Source organism: Polypterus senegalus, chromosome 12 (assembly GCF_016835505.1).
Source record: "Polypterus senegalus isolate Bchr_013 chromosome 12, ASM1683550v1, whole genome shotgun sequence".
Taxonomy (NCBI): Eukaryota; Metazoa; Chordata; class Cladistia; order Polypteriformes; family Polypteridae; genus Polypterus; species Polypterus senegalus.
Genome location: NC_053165.1, coordinates 131290479 through 131307353, shown reverse-complemented (window position 1 = coordinate 131307353; position 16875 = coordinate 131290479). Strand labels below are relative to the sequence as shown.

Below are 16875 nucleotides of genomic sequence, written 5' to 3'. Positions count from 1 at the left end.
GAGAGTGCAGTTAAATTGTATCTTATAAACACTTTAAAGAGTTCTGCATAATACAGTCCTGTAAAGCAAAGTTTAAAAAAAAAGAAACTATTACCTGAAGTGAAAGCGGCAAGAAACTGCTGTTTGATTCCTTTTAAAAAGTAAACTTGGAACAAATATTAACTTTTCAACAGGATAGGAATTTAAAGCATGGTGCAAAAAACACAGCAGTACAGCAAAGGAATAGAAACATAAATGGCTGTTGCCTGACTTTACCCTCATGGTGAATCTCCTGCACTATTTCTGAAGCAAACTGAGACACCCAAAAATCTTCTGCCAAGAAGAACTGGTGAAAGTTGCCACCTAGCATTTTCTGTAATCTGTAAAGGTCCAAACCATTTTAGTTATTATAACAGCAGAAGGCTACTTCAGTAAATATAAATATAAAGAGCCTGAAAGCTATAAATGCATATTAAGACTTTTTTTTTTTAAGAATATCTTCTGCAAAATGAAATGGTTCACAAATGTAATTTGAAGTTTAAACAACATTATTGGAAATAGAAATAATGACACCAGCAGAGTTTTCATAAAATAAACACTCAAAACAATTATATGTGTTACCGGCCTCAGGCCTAGGGGAACCTGGGCCGGGTACAAGCCAATATGGTCAAAAAAAGCATAAAAGAAGCAGGCAGCAGTCACGAGTCTCAGACCATACTTCTCTGTTCAACTTTATTCTCATTTACCCAGAAACATCTTGCCTGAAGAAGGGGCCTGAGTTGCCTCGAAAGTTTGCATATTGTAATCTTTTTAGTTAGCCAATAAAAGGTGTCATTTTGCTTGGCTTTTCCCCAGAAATATATAAATGCTTCAAGCTCTGCATAGATCAACATGACCATCGGTTAAACAATGGTGCATGCCAACTTCCTCATCAGAACAACAGTGTAAACACATTTACTTTGGTTCAGTGATAGCATTGTTGTCAGCTATCAAGAAGTACCTGATTAGAAACCAATATCCCCAGAACTCGTTGACTTTCAAAGGAAGCAGGCAGTTCTGCATCACCACATTGTGCGTGGATGAGATACTAATCAAAGCAGTCTGATTATTCAAAGCAGGTGACTCTTTTGCAAGACAGATAAATATTTATGTCCTGTAGATAGCCATCAACAATAACCTGTAGCAGAATTTTACAGGAATTTTGTCTTTTCTTTAAAACACTGAATTCTAGGCCATTACATAAGCATGTGCCAATTTTCATGAAAATGTTACCTGAACTGGATTTAAATTTATATTTTAAATCAATGAAATCGGTAAACTTTAAGCTAAGTGTCTTGACTGTTTTTACAAGCTGATCTATATAAACACATACAGAAAATTGGCACAGAGAGCAATGTAGTGCAGAGTGTTTTCAGTATGACGTGTCCAGTCATTGTTCAGAAAGTCGGAGTTATTGCATGAAGCAGTTTACTCATGCTAAGAAATCCAGAAAATAATCAGACCCATTAAGAAAACTCTGAAATTTTGGCATTTAACAGTTTTTCCCTTTAAATGTCCAGTTATGTGCTTTCCATTTTGAATGGCTAATTCTGTTTAAATAGCATACGTTTAACACTGTGTATTTACTGCTGGATGTCTACTGTATATTTACGTATTGTCCAGTGTTTCTGCCATTGTTACAAAGCACTGAAGGAAAGGGGTACCCAAATGTTTGCATGTATGTGTGTACAAAGTTTTTTATTAAACAATCAAATATGCACTAAATACAAGGAAGCAAGATTAAGGATGAATTAAGTACTAAACAATGGAGGAAAAATAATAAATCTAAAGGTCCTTTTGACCTTCTGTAATGAGTTTTCAGTCCCTTTCCTATTGCACTCAACCCACCCGAGACACTCTAAAGTACACTCCCTTTTCACATTCAACACCTTTTTTCCCAGTATTCCTGGCCTTTTTTTCCTCCCACCAGCTGAAGCCCTTTTTCTTCTCCTAATTCCAAGTTCAACAGTTTTGTAGTAAGAAGGGCCTTTTAAGCAACATGCCATGTCCAGTTTTAGGGTCACTTCAAGTCACCCCAGAATGACACACAGGTTGGAAGCTGGCCTCCATTCTGACTGATGGTACCAGACTAGAGCTTCTCCTTTTGGCTTGTGGTGTTCCCACAGTCTCCAACATAATATTAGCCTTAAAGGCTAAGAGCTCCATGACCATCCTTCTGTAATAGAAGTCGTTTTATTTGTTCCTCTTACTGCTTGACTTGTGTCCTGTACAGACAGAAAAGTTTTGCCATCTCGGGGCTTACCAGGACCTCCTATACTATGGACTGTATATACTCTGTGTATATGTATATAGTTATTTATATAATACACACAAACAAACACATAACTTAGACATTAGTATATGTAATATGGAATAGGTACTTCAAATAACAGGTAGAATATTTATTTGTCTCCAAGGGTAAATTTGGCTTTTTATAGAAGCTCTTTAACTCTTTCGGGGCTGACGTCGACTTTTGTCGAAGTCAAGGGTAAAGGACGGTAATCAGCCATAAACTGCAACTCACCCTTCTGTATAAGTTTGACTCTCTTTGCTAGAAGGAAAGTTAAGTAGCTTTGCTGATTTACCCTCGATTCCCTGTGTGAGTAGCGAAAAGCAAAGAACCTCTAAAATGGCATCGACATCTGGCGAGAGACAAAATATCCCATGGGCATTTTACATATTATCACTGAATCGAACTCTGACTTGTCGGACTTGGAATTTGATGCAAGCGTTCAGGAGATGTACATCGAAAACAGAAGTGAGGTACCAGCATCAGCTGATCAGTTCCCAGTTGATCATGGTGTTGAACACGTTTGTGTAGCTGATACACCTACAGCAGTGTTTGCCTGGGAGAACCACCACTTATGATGACATTGTACCATATTGCTTCACACTGTGACTGCCACCGCCACCCAGCGGCTGTGCGAAGACAGCCATCGAGGCACCTCTGCACAGCCACTGCCACCAGAGTTGCTGAACATGCACCAACAGACTTTTTTGGAAAAAATATTACCCCTGAAAGAGTTAAAATGAGCCCATCAAGATCACGGGGACACAGTTGGAAACTTGTTAAGGGAAAATTTTACACAAACATTACATCTTGCCTGAAGAAGGGGCCTGAGTTGCCTCGAAAGCTTGCATATCGTAATCCTTTTAGTTAGCCAATAAAAGGTGTCATTTTGCTTGGCTTTTCTCTACATTCATAATGGCTAACACGGTACAACACCCTAGTACTGTACACAAACATTAGGAAGTTTTTCTTTACACAAAGAACCACAGACACTTGAGATTATAATGTGCCACAGCACATAGCAACAGACGTTTTATGTTGATTTATGTGTGACACCTGTGCTTTGTGTGCTTTTCAGAAAACTGAGTTTTTTGGAAAAAATATTCAGTCCTCAAAGAGTTAAATATATAACTGCCCACACTATGGTCCAAACACACACAAGAATTTGACTTGACAGTCTCAATAATGGCACTCACTTTTGTTTTCATTCTCTCTTTTGGTACTCCAAGGGGTCCAAAGTGCACCCCATAAAATAAGCTGTCATGTACAGTTTATTATTATTGTTAGTATAGTTACCAGAATACTGATAATGATAACATAAACTGTTCTTTACATATCGTAGCTCAGACATTAGAAGAAGTGATTATTCTTGTTCCAATGACTTATTAGCATTCTGGTGTAAAGAGTTAGGCCAAACCTTCGAAGACATCAATCTTTACAATTTAAAATTTTACTGTTGAGTGTCACTTATTTTCTGCATATTTTAATTTGGTTTTCGCAAGATGTCCTTTCTATAGCTTCACTGTCTTGATACACTGATATTGTTTGTTTCTGTTGTTTGTCTCCCTGGTGAATATGAGGAAAGTTCGCTCAGACATTAGACTTTTTTGGCTAGAATCGCCCAGTTATAACTGACAGTGTTCATTTTTAGGCTTTACAGGATCAGCTGACATCAACAGTACAAGAGATTGGCCATCTTATTGATCCAATATCTACGGCTGCTCGAGGGGAGGCTGCACAGTTAGGACATAAGGTAAATAAAATCAGACAACTCTTCTGTTCAAAATTCACTTAGGGAGGAAAAGGGTTCTACTTTACATGTACCAGTAACAATTGTTAATATATATATATATATATATATATATATATATATATATATATATATATATATATATATATATATATATATATATATATATATTTTTTTTTTTTTGCTTTATTTTTTTTTTAAATGGATTACCAATAGAATAGTTTTGTTAGTGACGCTTATCCTTCCCTGAACCATCAGTGTTATTCCTGGTATCATAGATTTTAGTATCGACAAGCTGCTTTAAATAGTACAGCCACAGTATGTCTTCTCCCTGCAACAAAAGTAGCCATAAAAATGCTTAGAATAAGAATTAGATGATATGGTAATAAAAGCACATGCCCCTCATCTAATTCTAATCTTCTCCCTGTCTTTTTGACATAAGCTCTTGTGCTCATACCATCCAGAGTGGAAGGAGTAATGCACAGGAGATTTCCAATGGACGCTTCAGTCCTCTTTAATATTACTGTATATGTTAATTTCAGAGTTTGAGCATTAGTTGTTCTGAAATTATTTGTTTTCCATTGCCCCAAACTCCCATAGTTCAGGAAGTGTGCTTAGCATGCAAAAAACAAAACTTATACTGTTTTGCAAAAATGACAATGAATACTTTAGCATAGTTCAGTATGTAATCTTGATGTTTTTTGAAAATTAAGATTTTTGTATGTGCTACCATACACCTGAAATAGATTTTATAGAAGTAATAATGGGTGGATGGATGGATTCATTGGTGTTTGCATTGGCCGTTGGCACAGGCCGCCTAGCCCACTGCATGGGTTAGCCACAGCTGATAGACAAGAATATCATCACGTGATCATGTGCATCAGAGGAACAGAAGCATAACGAAGAGCTATACAAGAACAGCAATACAATTGAAGGGACCCTGCTAATTTTACAGTTGAAAAGCATTAGTCTCCATATTTAAGGGTGTTTGAGTAGCAGCACTGTTGTACAGTATATTCCTCTTCTACTATGTCTTTGGAATGAAAAGAAATGGCATTGTCCAAACACAGTGTGTTATCTCACGTGAGATTTATTAGATTGAATTGGTATGTGTGTCATTATTTAGATACAGTGCCACTTTTTAATCATGCAAATTGTGTTTCCTGTTTGTTGAAAGGTTACTCAACTTGCTAGCTACTTTGAGCCACTTATTCTTGCCTCTGTTGGAGTCGCATCCAAACTCCTAGATCACCAGCAGCAAATGACTGTCTTAGATCAGACCAAAACTCTGGCGGAATCTGCCCTGCAGATGCTGTATGCTGCCAAAGAAGGAGGTGGTAACCCAAAGGTAAGGAATCTCATGGTTTAACATCACACCAAGGTCTGTTTTTGTAAAGACTTATTAGATCTGTTAGCAAGTGTTTAGCCATATTTTGTTGGTGCCTTTTTAAAGAAAATGTCGTCATTAACAGATAAAATATTTAGCACTGAAGGTTTTAGTGGAATAGATAACTAAGCTATTCTATTTCTTAATAAGTTTCATACTATTCTCTGTTATGAAAGAATACAGAGAAGAAACAATTTCAACTAGAGCGGATGTATCGAATCTTGAGACAACAGGAAGGTCTCTTAAAGGATAAGTGTGGTTTTTTTCAAGTCAAAGTTATTTCTTCACAAACATGGCATTTGCCATGCACAGTTTTAATCTTAAAACTTAAACTTAAGTGCTTTCTATAAACTTAAATAAAATATCTTTCCCACTCTGGTGCATTACAGTGGAGGGTATGGGGCACAGAGGAAAAGCTTACAATCTTATTAAATGCATCCATTTTTCAAGCAAAGACAGTTGTTAAATATTAATGCATGCCTTCTGTGTTTCCGATGCACATTTGTGACTACAAAAGGAATCTGGAAATACTCATTTTATTGCATGTTGCTGATACTGTTTTTGCCATGCTAAGGATATGTTTTCTATTTGCTTGTATGAAATTCTTATGTAAATATGGAAGTAAATCAATCAAAATCAATCACGTGGCACTAAATGTTTACTGTGATTTGGTCTGTCAGGATGAAACCACCACTCAAGGAGGTGAAAGGTTGTTGCCCAGGAAGACCAAGTGCTGAGTCAATCACACACAGCTTATTTTAAAATGGCTGAATCTCATAATAGTGTTTTTTCCCCAAAAATCATATTGTCTAAACTCTTTCATAATGTGTGTGTAACTTAAAGATGCCAATCAATGCTCGACAACTGTCTTGGCTTGAAAAATTGCCCTATCTGGTAAGTTTTTAAGCTTCGTCCCATACCCTTCATTATAAAGTGCCAGAGCAGGTAAGATATTTGTTTAAATTTATAGAAAGCACTTAAATTGTGTGTACCATGTTTTGAAAATAACTTTGACTTGAAAATGTATATTTGTGTGTGTGTGTGTATGTGTATATATATATATATATATATATATATATATATATATATATATATATATATATATGTATGTATGTATGTATGTATGTATGTATGTATGTATGTATGTATGTATGTGTGTGTGTGTGTGTATTTATGGAAGCTGTATAGCACTTTGGTCAACTTGTGTTGTTTTAAATGTGCTCTGTAAGTAAAATTGACTTGACTTAAATGCATGGAAGAGCACCTATGCTTATTTCATAACTTATTTTTAGACTACACACTTTTTCGGCTTCTCAATGCCAATACACATCACCTGTATATTAACTGTTGAAGCCAACATTTGTGCTAAGTGATAGCTGTTCGTTTTAGGCAGCCCATACCCATGATGCAATTGCAGAGGCTGCACAGCTAATGAAGGAAGCTGTCGATGACATCATGGTCACAATGAATGAAGCAGCCAGTGAAGTAGGAATGGTTGGAGGTATGGTGGACTCCATTGCTGAGGCCATGGGAAGAGTAAGTATTAGATCAGCAGTTGCACATTTCTTTTAGATAACTCTGTAGAATAAACAAACGCTGTACTTAATGAAATAAGGATTGCAGAAAATCACCATTAGAAATTAAAAATGTAGCTTTTGATTTGTACATCATGTTTAATGGTAGTTGGAAGATTTGTAACACTTTTGTCACCCACATAGAACATGATGGATAGTAATTATTTTACTCAGGTTCATTTTAAAATATTTATATACTGCTTAAACATTACTTTTTATAAATTAATTTCAAAAGTAGTAACGTTTTTGTGAGAGAACTGTACTACGTCTGAATCAGCTCAAATCTATATTGTGGGATGCAATGCCATCAGCACCTCCAGTTAGGGAGGCACTGTGTTGTTAGAGTTAAGAGTTTACCCTGACCTGTTTCTGTTCAATTCAAAGACATCATTAGATGCTCTGCATTCAATTCACTTTATTTTTTGTATAACAATCCTCACGTACTGCAGGCTCAAAATGCTGTAACATGATCACATGTTAATATTATCATTGGACTTTAAGTGGGGGACCTAAGTTTGCCCAGACTTGTGTCCTCACCTCTGTCTGTCAGTAGTCAGTCCTTCTGTTATGATCATTTTCATCCATACAAGAAATAAATGCCTTAGAAGCATGTCTAAGGCGTTTACCCAGAGTTGCTCACCTCAGATTTGTAAATCTACATGCAAGAACAAGGTGGCTGAGCAGGGCCTGTGCTTTTAGGTGCTTTTCAAACTGCATCAAAAATTTAACAATGACTCAGAACAGTATAAACTGGCAAAATTAAATTATACAGGAGTGATTAAAATGATAATTTTAAAAAAGAGCTGAGGTGTAAAGAATATATCACAAATCTGAACTTTAATCTTGCTGAATGCTGCTCATCCAAAAAATGATTGGAAAGATTTATGTCCCCTCTTGCAGTACAATAGTTTAAAACAATACTGCCTTGTTAGTGACCTTACATAAAAGTAATAAAAAGAAACAATATTAAAGATGAAAATTATTTGAAGCCAATCGTAAATTGTTGTCAAACTAAACTTTAGAGCCAGAACATTCATAAGACACCGTTTACTGAGATTGCTACAGAGTGATATAGACATGTGATTGAAGGTACATACTTCATGTGACGATGACTCTGAACAGGCAAGCCAAATGAACAATCTACAGGTTGACGTTTAGTAACAGGTGCACCCTTAATGTACTGGTCATTTTTCTCTGCACGTTCTGGGAATGAATGTCCCACTGTTGCAGTTCTTTTGGCCTCAGTTGTTTTCATGCTCTCCTTCATTTTATCTCTCTCTATTCCTTGCTCTCCTATTTCTCTACTCTTTCCCTCTGTGTTCCTCACCAGAGCATTATTTCAATAGCAGCCAAAGTTCTTATAGCTCCCCAGTGAAAGAACCATGACCTTGTTCTTTTCTCTATCTGGAGGTCCTCTTTTAATAACCTTGTTCTACTAGTACAGTTAGCCACATGGATCAGTGGTGTACTAGCTCAGACTATCAGCAAGTGGAAAGACACTGTTTCCTGATTAAGTCATGGGTGACAGTGAGCCCATGACTCAACTTGATTAAAATGTACCAGTTTTCTCTTGCTCAACCGAACATGTGAGGCTCTGGTACTCCAATGACCTGTGTGCTTTAATTAATTTTAAATATTACTCTGTTCTCTTTTTTATAGCTCCAGAATGGGGTGGGGTTACAAATTTATCTCTCAATTATAAAAAAAAAAAAATCCTGGGAGAGAAAGACTAGGGAGACGAGACGAGACGAGACGTGATCTTCACGTGAAGATCACGGAAGACACTTAAGAAGACCCACGAGACAAAAGAGATTGGCCACGGAGCATCTCGCAGAGACCTTAAACATGAGACTTTGTGCCAAGAGATTGACCCAAGACTGTCTTGCGGGAACATAGAACATGAGATTCTTGCAAGACACGCCCTACTTACAACCAATATCAAATAAGACCACATGCAGGAAAACACTCAGTCGTGTAAAGACTTTGAGCACACACAGATCCAGGGCTTTCAGCGCATATAAAGCGTATAAGGACAATACATTATAGAAGAAACGTCAATGACTAAGCGAAGAAGAAAGAGCAGCTCGAAGAAAAGAGACTCAAAAATGTAGGAGAGATAAAAATGCAAAAAAGAAAAAGAATTATCTAGGTGCAAATTTAGAAAATAAGGAAAGTAATAATCAGCCCAGAACAAGTGGAACAGAAAAAAAGTACGTCCAATCAGGCTCAGAATTAAAAGACAAAGAGTAGAAGACAAAGTAGAACTTCATAAAGACGTTCAAAAATGTTAGCGCTATACACATGCAGAACAGGTTAGAGATTATGAAAGCTGTGGAATTCGAAAGGCTCAAAAAAAACTTGGGCGTGATACACATTCAGAGCAAGATACAGAATATGAAAGCAGAAAAAAACGAAAGTGTCAAATAAAAGAAAGTAAAAATCGCATTAGCACAAACAAAGAGAAATTATTACTCTGAGAAATAACGAAAAGGCGAATAGAGATCGAATATATGGATTTGGTGATACGTCACAAGTATGTAAATACTGTATTGTAAGGCCTTGAAGCTTAAGTCAGAGAATTTCAAAAATGGAGTTTACCTCACATGCATTTATTGGTTACTTTGCAAAAAAAAATCATTAACTGCCGATGATGAAGATCATTTTGTCTGTGCTTAAATTCCAAACAGAGAAACCTATCTTGAATTATGGTACAAAGTCATTAAGCACATCTCGCTGACCTCATTAAAAAGATTCAGCATGTTGGAACTCGAAAGATTCCAAATATTGTTTTTAACGAAGTTCTGAAATAAAAGTAAAACTAATGAAACAGCAACAATTCAAAGAAGAAAAAAATCTTAAAAGTGTGTATCCGGAAAACCAAACACGGGGGTTGGCGAGCGAAGCCCGCTAGTAATTATATATGAAAATATTTTTTACTTTGTTAACCACTTCCTATTTTTGAAATCAAATTACAAAAAAATATTCAAAAAAAAAAAAAAAAATTACAGGATGAGACAAACAACATAAACCTTGAAAAGAAGTGCAATTCTTAGTAATGGTGTAATGTCAAAGGATGACAAACAGAATATATGATGCTACAGCTTTGATGCTCAAATGAAAAAACAGACCTCCACTTTTAAAACAACTGTCCTTTTAAATCTTGTGCATGTGCAACCATCTTCTCAGCTGCTCTTAGGTTGCAAACCAGACCAATCTAATGGCCCAGTGATCCCATGCATGATGAGAATTTCCGTATTGTGGTTTGTATTTTTAAGTAGTTACTTTTGTCACTTTTGTCTTGCCTTTTACGTTTAGTTAAGGGAATATTCCGCCTAAAAGTGGTATTTTGTTAAAATGTTACTTAACCCCTTTGTGTTGATAGCTGATTTTTAAACTCTAATTCCATACAGAATGATGGAAAACCATTTATGACGTAATAGACATGATGACCTGTTATGTCCAAAGACAAACAATGTAGAAACGTCAATGGGAAAAATAAAAACAAAATTCTCACATAACTCATGCTACACATAATCCACATGTCCATTATCCATTCATATGTTCAAAACATGACAAATGTGTGCAATATTTGCAAAAATATTTTTAAATGTTATTCTTGGATGACACAGCGTTAAATATCAACAGGAAAAACGTCATTCTCACAATACTGTGCATTTGAATTGAAGACGGGACTCTTGACCAGTAAATGAAGGGGAGATCATCAATTCAGACACACAAAATTGTGGGAATGACATTTTTGCTATAGATTTTTCAATGCTGAATTTTTCAAAAGCATTAATAATATTTTATCAAAAATGCACACATTTTGACCATAAAACTGGATAACGGACATGTGGATTATACAACACAAGCTATGTGTTAAATGGATCTTTTAAATGGATGTTTTCATATTGTTATTGAACAGAACCAGTCACTGTTAACTATCTTTTATATCATAAACTGTTTTCTCTCATTCTGCATGAAAACATGAGATGAAAAATGTTCTCAGCTGTCACTACAAAGCACATGGGGTAAGCAACATTTAAACAAAATATTATTTTGCATGTACTCCTTTAATTTGGAAATTAAGCGAAACATGTTATCTTTTTTTGCCAATAAATTCTTTTACTTTCACAAACATGAGTGATATATCATGGGGAATTAAGGGGGTGCCATCCCCAAACCCAAACAAAGACCCAAAAAAGTCTTAGGCCTAACAGATTATTTCTCATGTCTGTTAATTGGAGGTACCTAACACTTGCCCACCACATTCTGAACTGAAAATACCATTTTGAACATCTACTATACCTTTCTGAAGACCTCTGGCCTTTCCTTCCCCTGCCATTTCAGGATTGCTCCAGGCTCACTTACTTTATGACTGGATGTTGTGTTTAAGGCCTAAGCATAAAATACTTCCCAGGGAAGTGAAAAAGTCATTGCATCAGTCAGATATATTGAAAGGAACTCCAGGAGCTGTGCTCATAGAACTCCTTCTAGCAGGCCCAGATCCCCTAGAATCATGAACCTCACATTCCCTTATAGGACAAGGCCTCATCCAGGACAGCTGTGTATCACTATGAGGAGCCAAAGGCTATGTTCACCTGCTCTCACCAGTAGACTGTGGGGTACAGTCATTGATTCACATTGTCCTAAATTGACCTTACTCCACGTTTATGTCCCAGGATAAATGAACTCCTGGCCACCATCCAGCATATCACCCACCATTAGTGGGGTTCTGATATCTCTGGTGAGAATGTTAACATCAGTGCACAACCCAGTAAGGCATCTTACTGTCCAGTTACTTTTCTGAGAACAGTGGAATTGCCTGCATTTACCTGTTAACATCAATATTTTCTGCCATGTTTTTTCTTTTTTAATAGAATCTTCATAAACCATTTAGCTGAAACTTTAACAAAAGATTTCCTAAATATTTTAAGAATGACCATGAACAGAAACCCTTTTGGCTGGTGGGTATAGCCTAGTAGTAAGATGCAGTTTACTGATTGTTCACTTGAGTAACTAAGAACATCTGTAGATGTGGTGTATGGGTTGCATGCCCATAAACCTGAGGGGAGGATAGCCTTTGAATGGGGAACTATGGCAAAGCTAAGTTTCAGGAGTAAAACATTTACTGATTTTTATTTAGTTGACACCTTTGGAATCATGTCCTGTGGTCTGATGAGACCAAGATAAACTTACTTGGTTCAGATGGTGTCAAGCGTGTGTGACAGCAACCAGGTGAGGAGTACAAAGACAAATGTGTCTTGCCTACAGTCAGCATGGTGGTGGGATTGCCATGGTTTGGGGCTGCATGAAGGCTGCCAGCATTGGGGAGCTACATTTCATTGAAGAAACCATGAATGCCACCATGTACTGTGACATACTGAAGCAGAGCATGATCCCCTCCCTTTGGAAACTAGGCCGCAGGGCAGTATTCCAACATGATAACGACTCCAAACACACCTGTGGGTAAAGGTGCTGGACTAGCCAAGCATGTCTCCAGACCTAAACCCTATTGAGCATCTTTTGGGCATCCTCAAACGGAAGGTGGAGGAGTGCAAGGTCTCTAACATCCACCAGCTCTGTGACGTCATCATGGAGGAGTGGAAGAGGATTCCAGTGGCAACCTGTGAAGCTCTAGTGAACTCCATGCTCAAGAGAGTTAAGGCAGTGCTGAAAAGTTGTGGTGGCCACACAAAATATTAACACTTTGGGCACAATTTGGACATTTTCACTTAGGGGTGTACTCACTTTTGTTGCCAGCAGTTTAGACATTAATGGCTGTGTGTTGAGTTATTTTGTCGGGACATCAAATTTACACTGCTATACAAGCTGTACACTGACTACTCTACATTGTAAAAGTGTCATATCTTCAGTGTTGTCCCATGAAAAGATATAATAAAATATTTACAAAAATGTGAGGGGTGTACTCACTTTCGTGAGATGCTGTATCTCTTTACTCCCTACTCAAAGCTTTTTGCATAGAGAAACGGGAACCACTGCAACCACCGCCAATTTGTAGCACCCACCTGGATAATGCAACATTAGCCATTTTTGTGCCAGTACGCTCACCACACATTAGCTATTAGGTGGTAAAATGGTGAGAGAGAGAGAGCCGGTTAGAGACAGGGAATGGTAAGGGCCATAATGGGCAATTTAGCCTGGACATCAGGATATTCCCTACTCTTTTTGAAAAATGCCCAGCAATCTTTTATGACCACAGAGCATCAGGACCTCGGTTTTACATCTCATCTGAAGGACGGCACCATTTTTACAGCACAGTGTCCCCATCAATGCACTGGGGCATTGGGATCCACTCACAGACCACAGGGTAAGCACTCCCTCACCAACACCTGTTCCAGCAGCAACCCAAACTTTTCCTAGGTGGTCTCCCATCCAAGTACTGGATGGACCAGTACATGCTTAGCTTCAAGTGGATCACCTGTTCTTAAGTGCAGATGGAATGGCTGCCTCCTGTGACAATGTTATTCAGCATTGGAAATAAAATTAATGTTGCTTCTTAAGCTACTGGTCATTTATGGGTGTAACGATAGCCCAACCTCATGATTTATTTTTAGTAATTAATGTGGAGGTACTGTAGTATGTCATGCCAACAATATTGCTTGGCAGGAAGAAACCTACACCTTCTATAAAACATGAAAAACATAAGCTAGGGACCACCACTTGCCACTTAGTTAATTATTACACAATTGTGTTTTACAGCAAGTTAAAGAGGAATGCTCACCATGATCTTTTGTCTTCTAGATGGTCTACTAATCATTCTTGCTTATCAACTATGTAAAACTGCTGCTCATAATTTTTATAAATGTTTGTTATGATACCTTACCAAATACCAGTCATATAAGGACTTAAAAAGAAAAATGGAAACAAATGGAATACTGTGAATGGAGTAGATACATTTTTCTTGAAGGCACACAGTACAGTGGAACTGTATTTACTGTTTGAAGCGTAATATTTAAGAGATGTTTTTAATCGCTCTTATTACAACTGTTTTTTATCAGCCTTGGCAGATTTTTCTGGTTTTGAATTGGAAATGACCCAGTTAATATGATTCACTCTGGTGTTCTGTCGGTTTCCCATAGTCTCCATTTCAGATGTCTGCAATGAATATTTATTGTATATTTACATGGGAACTAAAAAACTAAATGAGTACCACATGGAAATCCGAGGGTTGCAGTACTCACCAATTATTCTAACTTATTTGCTGCAAATTAGGATGGCAGTTGAAAGATTCCATTACTTTTCTCTTACCTGTTCTTGGGCAGGATCGACACATGAGCTGGAGTTGTTATATTTTAAATAAGCAGGTCAGGTGTACAGTATGTATAGCATCTTATCAATTTTTTATTGAATAATGTACCTGAAAACTTCTTTTACATTTTTGACTTGAATAGCTGGATGAGGGAACACCTCCAGAGCCAGAAGGATCATTTGTCGATTACCAGACCACTATGGTGAAGTACTCCAAAGCCATCGCAGTTACAGCTCAGGAAATGGTATGTTGAATTCTAAATTCTAGTGATCTATTGAGTTTCATAAGATTTTATTTATTTATTGTATTTGTGACAGTAAATGTCAGCGTAAAGTTTTTATTACTTACTTAGTCTCTTATATTATCAGAATTTAATACATTTGAGGGATTTTGTTCTTATGACCTCATAGGGTGGAAGTCTGAAACCCACTACTGAATGTGGTTTTTGAAGTTGACGTTTTGCTGTAATTTAAGATATGACTGACTATGGGGTACATTTTTGTGTCTTTTACTGTGCCCGCTAATGGATACTTTTTATTTTCAGTTTGTAAATATTCTTGTTTACTTTGAAATCTAAATGGTCTCTCCTTTAAAAGAAGCATCTGGTATTAACTGAGTTTGTATTATATTTTTCACAACATATTTTTTTATTTTAAAGAGTTTCAAATAGGTTTTTAGTTAAGCTTTTAAATCTGCATCGCTATAATATATTTGTAACAGTTAATAGGTTTGTAACAGGAGAGGATACATTTGCGTGTTTTTAACATATCAGCAGAGCCACAAATGTGAAATGTGGTGCTTTGGTTTCATTTAAACACATCAGGCAGGGATAGTCAAAGGGGAAAGACGGAGGAAAAGGCAAACTTGAACAACAGAACAAACACCCTGCTGCTTTCAAGGCTTTCCTACTGCATCAGTGGGCTTATTTGCCCACTTGTCCATCTCATAAGTACCCCATCGAAGAACTCCCATCTCACCCCCAACTTCGACCCTGCACTTCATCTTTCCACCAGCTGAGATTTGACCCAACGGTCCTTGATCTCTAGATTTAATTGTGCCAATAATTAGCTAATTTTGACTTAATATGAGACATTATCACAATTTGAAAATGTTATTGATTTGTGTTTTTAGTATATCAAATCTATACTTTGGTAACTCCTAAAAGAAACAACATCATTCATGAACATTCTAAAGTCATTTGGCCTGGTCAGTTTTTCATAAACATACAGTGCATCCGGGAAGTATTCACAGCACATCACTTTTTTCACATTTTGTTATGTTACAGCATTATTCCAAAATGGATTAGATTCATTTTTTCCTCAGAATTCTACACACAACACCCCATAATGACAACATGAAAAAAGTTTACTTGAGATTTTTGTAAATTTATTAAAAATAAAAAAAATTGAGAAATCACATGTACATAAGTATTCACAGCCTTTGCCATGAAGCTCAAAATTGAGCTCAGGTGCATCCTGTCTCCCCTGATCATCCTTGAGATGTTTCTGCAACTTAATTGGAGTCCACCTGTGGTAAATTCAGTTGATTAGACATGATTTGGAAAGACACACACCTGTCTATAGAAGGTCCCACAGTTGACAGTTCATGTCAGAGCACAAGCCAAGCATGAAGTCAAAGGAATTGTATGCAGACCTCCGAGACAAGATTGTCTCGAGGCACAAATCTGGGGAAGGTTACAGAAAAATTTCTGCTGCTTTGAAGGTCCTAATGAGCACAGTGGCCTCCATCATCCGTAAGTGGAAGAAGTTCGAAACCAACTGGACTCTTCCTAGAGCTGGCCAGCCATCTAAACTGAGTGATCGGGGGAGAAGGGCCTTAGTCAGGGAGGTGACCAAGAACCCGATGGTCACTCTGTCAGAGCTCCAGAGGTCCTCTGTGGAGAGAGGAGAACCTTCCAGAAGGACAACCATCTCTGCAGCAATCCACCAATCAGGCCTGTATGGTAGAGTGGCCAGACGGAAGCCACTCCTTAATAAAAGGCTCATGGCAGCCTGCCTGGAGTTTGCCAAAAGGCACCTGAAGGACTCTCAGACCATGAGAAACAAAATTCTCTGGTCTGATGAGACAAAGATTGAACTCTTTTGTGTGAATGCTAGGCGTCATGTTTGGAGGAAATCAGGCACCGCTCATCACCAGGCCAATACTATCCCTACAGTGAAGCATGGTGTGGTGGCAGCATCATGCTGTGGGGATGTTTTTCAGCGGCAGGAACTGGGAGACTAATCAGGATAAAAGGAAAGATGTAATGTAATGTACAGAGACATTCTGGATGAAAACCTGCTCCAGAGCGCTCTTGCCCTCAGACTGGGGCGACGGTTCACCTTTCAGCAGGACAACGACCCTAAGCACACAGCCATGATATCAAAGGAGTGGCTTCAGGACAACTCTGTGAATGTCCTTGAGTGGCCCAGCCACAGCCCAGACTTGAATCCGATTGAACATCTCTGGAGATCTTAAAATGGCTGTGCTCCGGAACTTCCCATCCAACCTGATGGAGCTTGAGAGGTGCTGCAAAGAAGAATGGGCGAAACTGGCCAAGGATAGGTGTGCCAAGCTTGTGGC

At 37.7% G+C, this 16875-nt stretch overlaps 1 protein-coding gene across 2 annotated transcripts in view; it reads left to right on the top strand.

Moving 5' to 3' along the window:
- tln2b (talin 2b) overlaps positions 1-16875 on the top strand; it is a 679676-nt gene that overhangs the window by 576584 nt on the left and 86217 nt on the right. For both annotated transcript variants that reach the window (XM_039773443.1, XM_039773442.1), the window contains exons 41-44: positions 3960-4061; positions 5236-5406; positions 6835-6981; positions 14435-14536. In XM_039773443.1, coding sequence (XP_039629377.1) covers positions 3960-4061; positions 5236-5406; positions 6835-6981; positions 14435-14536 — 522 coding nt within the window. The remainder of the gene's footprint in view (positions 1-3959; positions 4062-5235; positions 5407-6834; positions 6982-14434; positions 14537-16875) is intronic.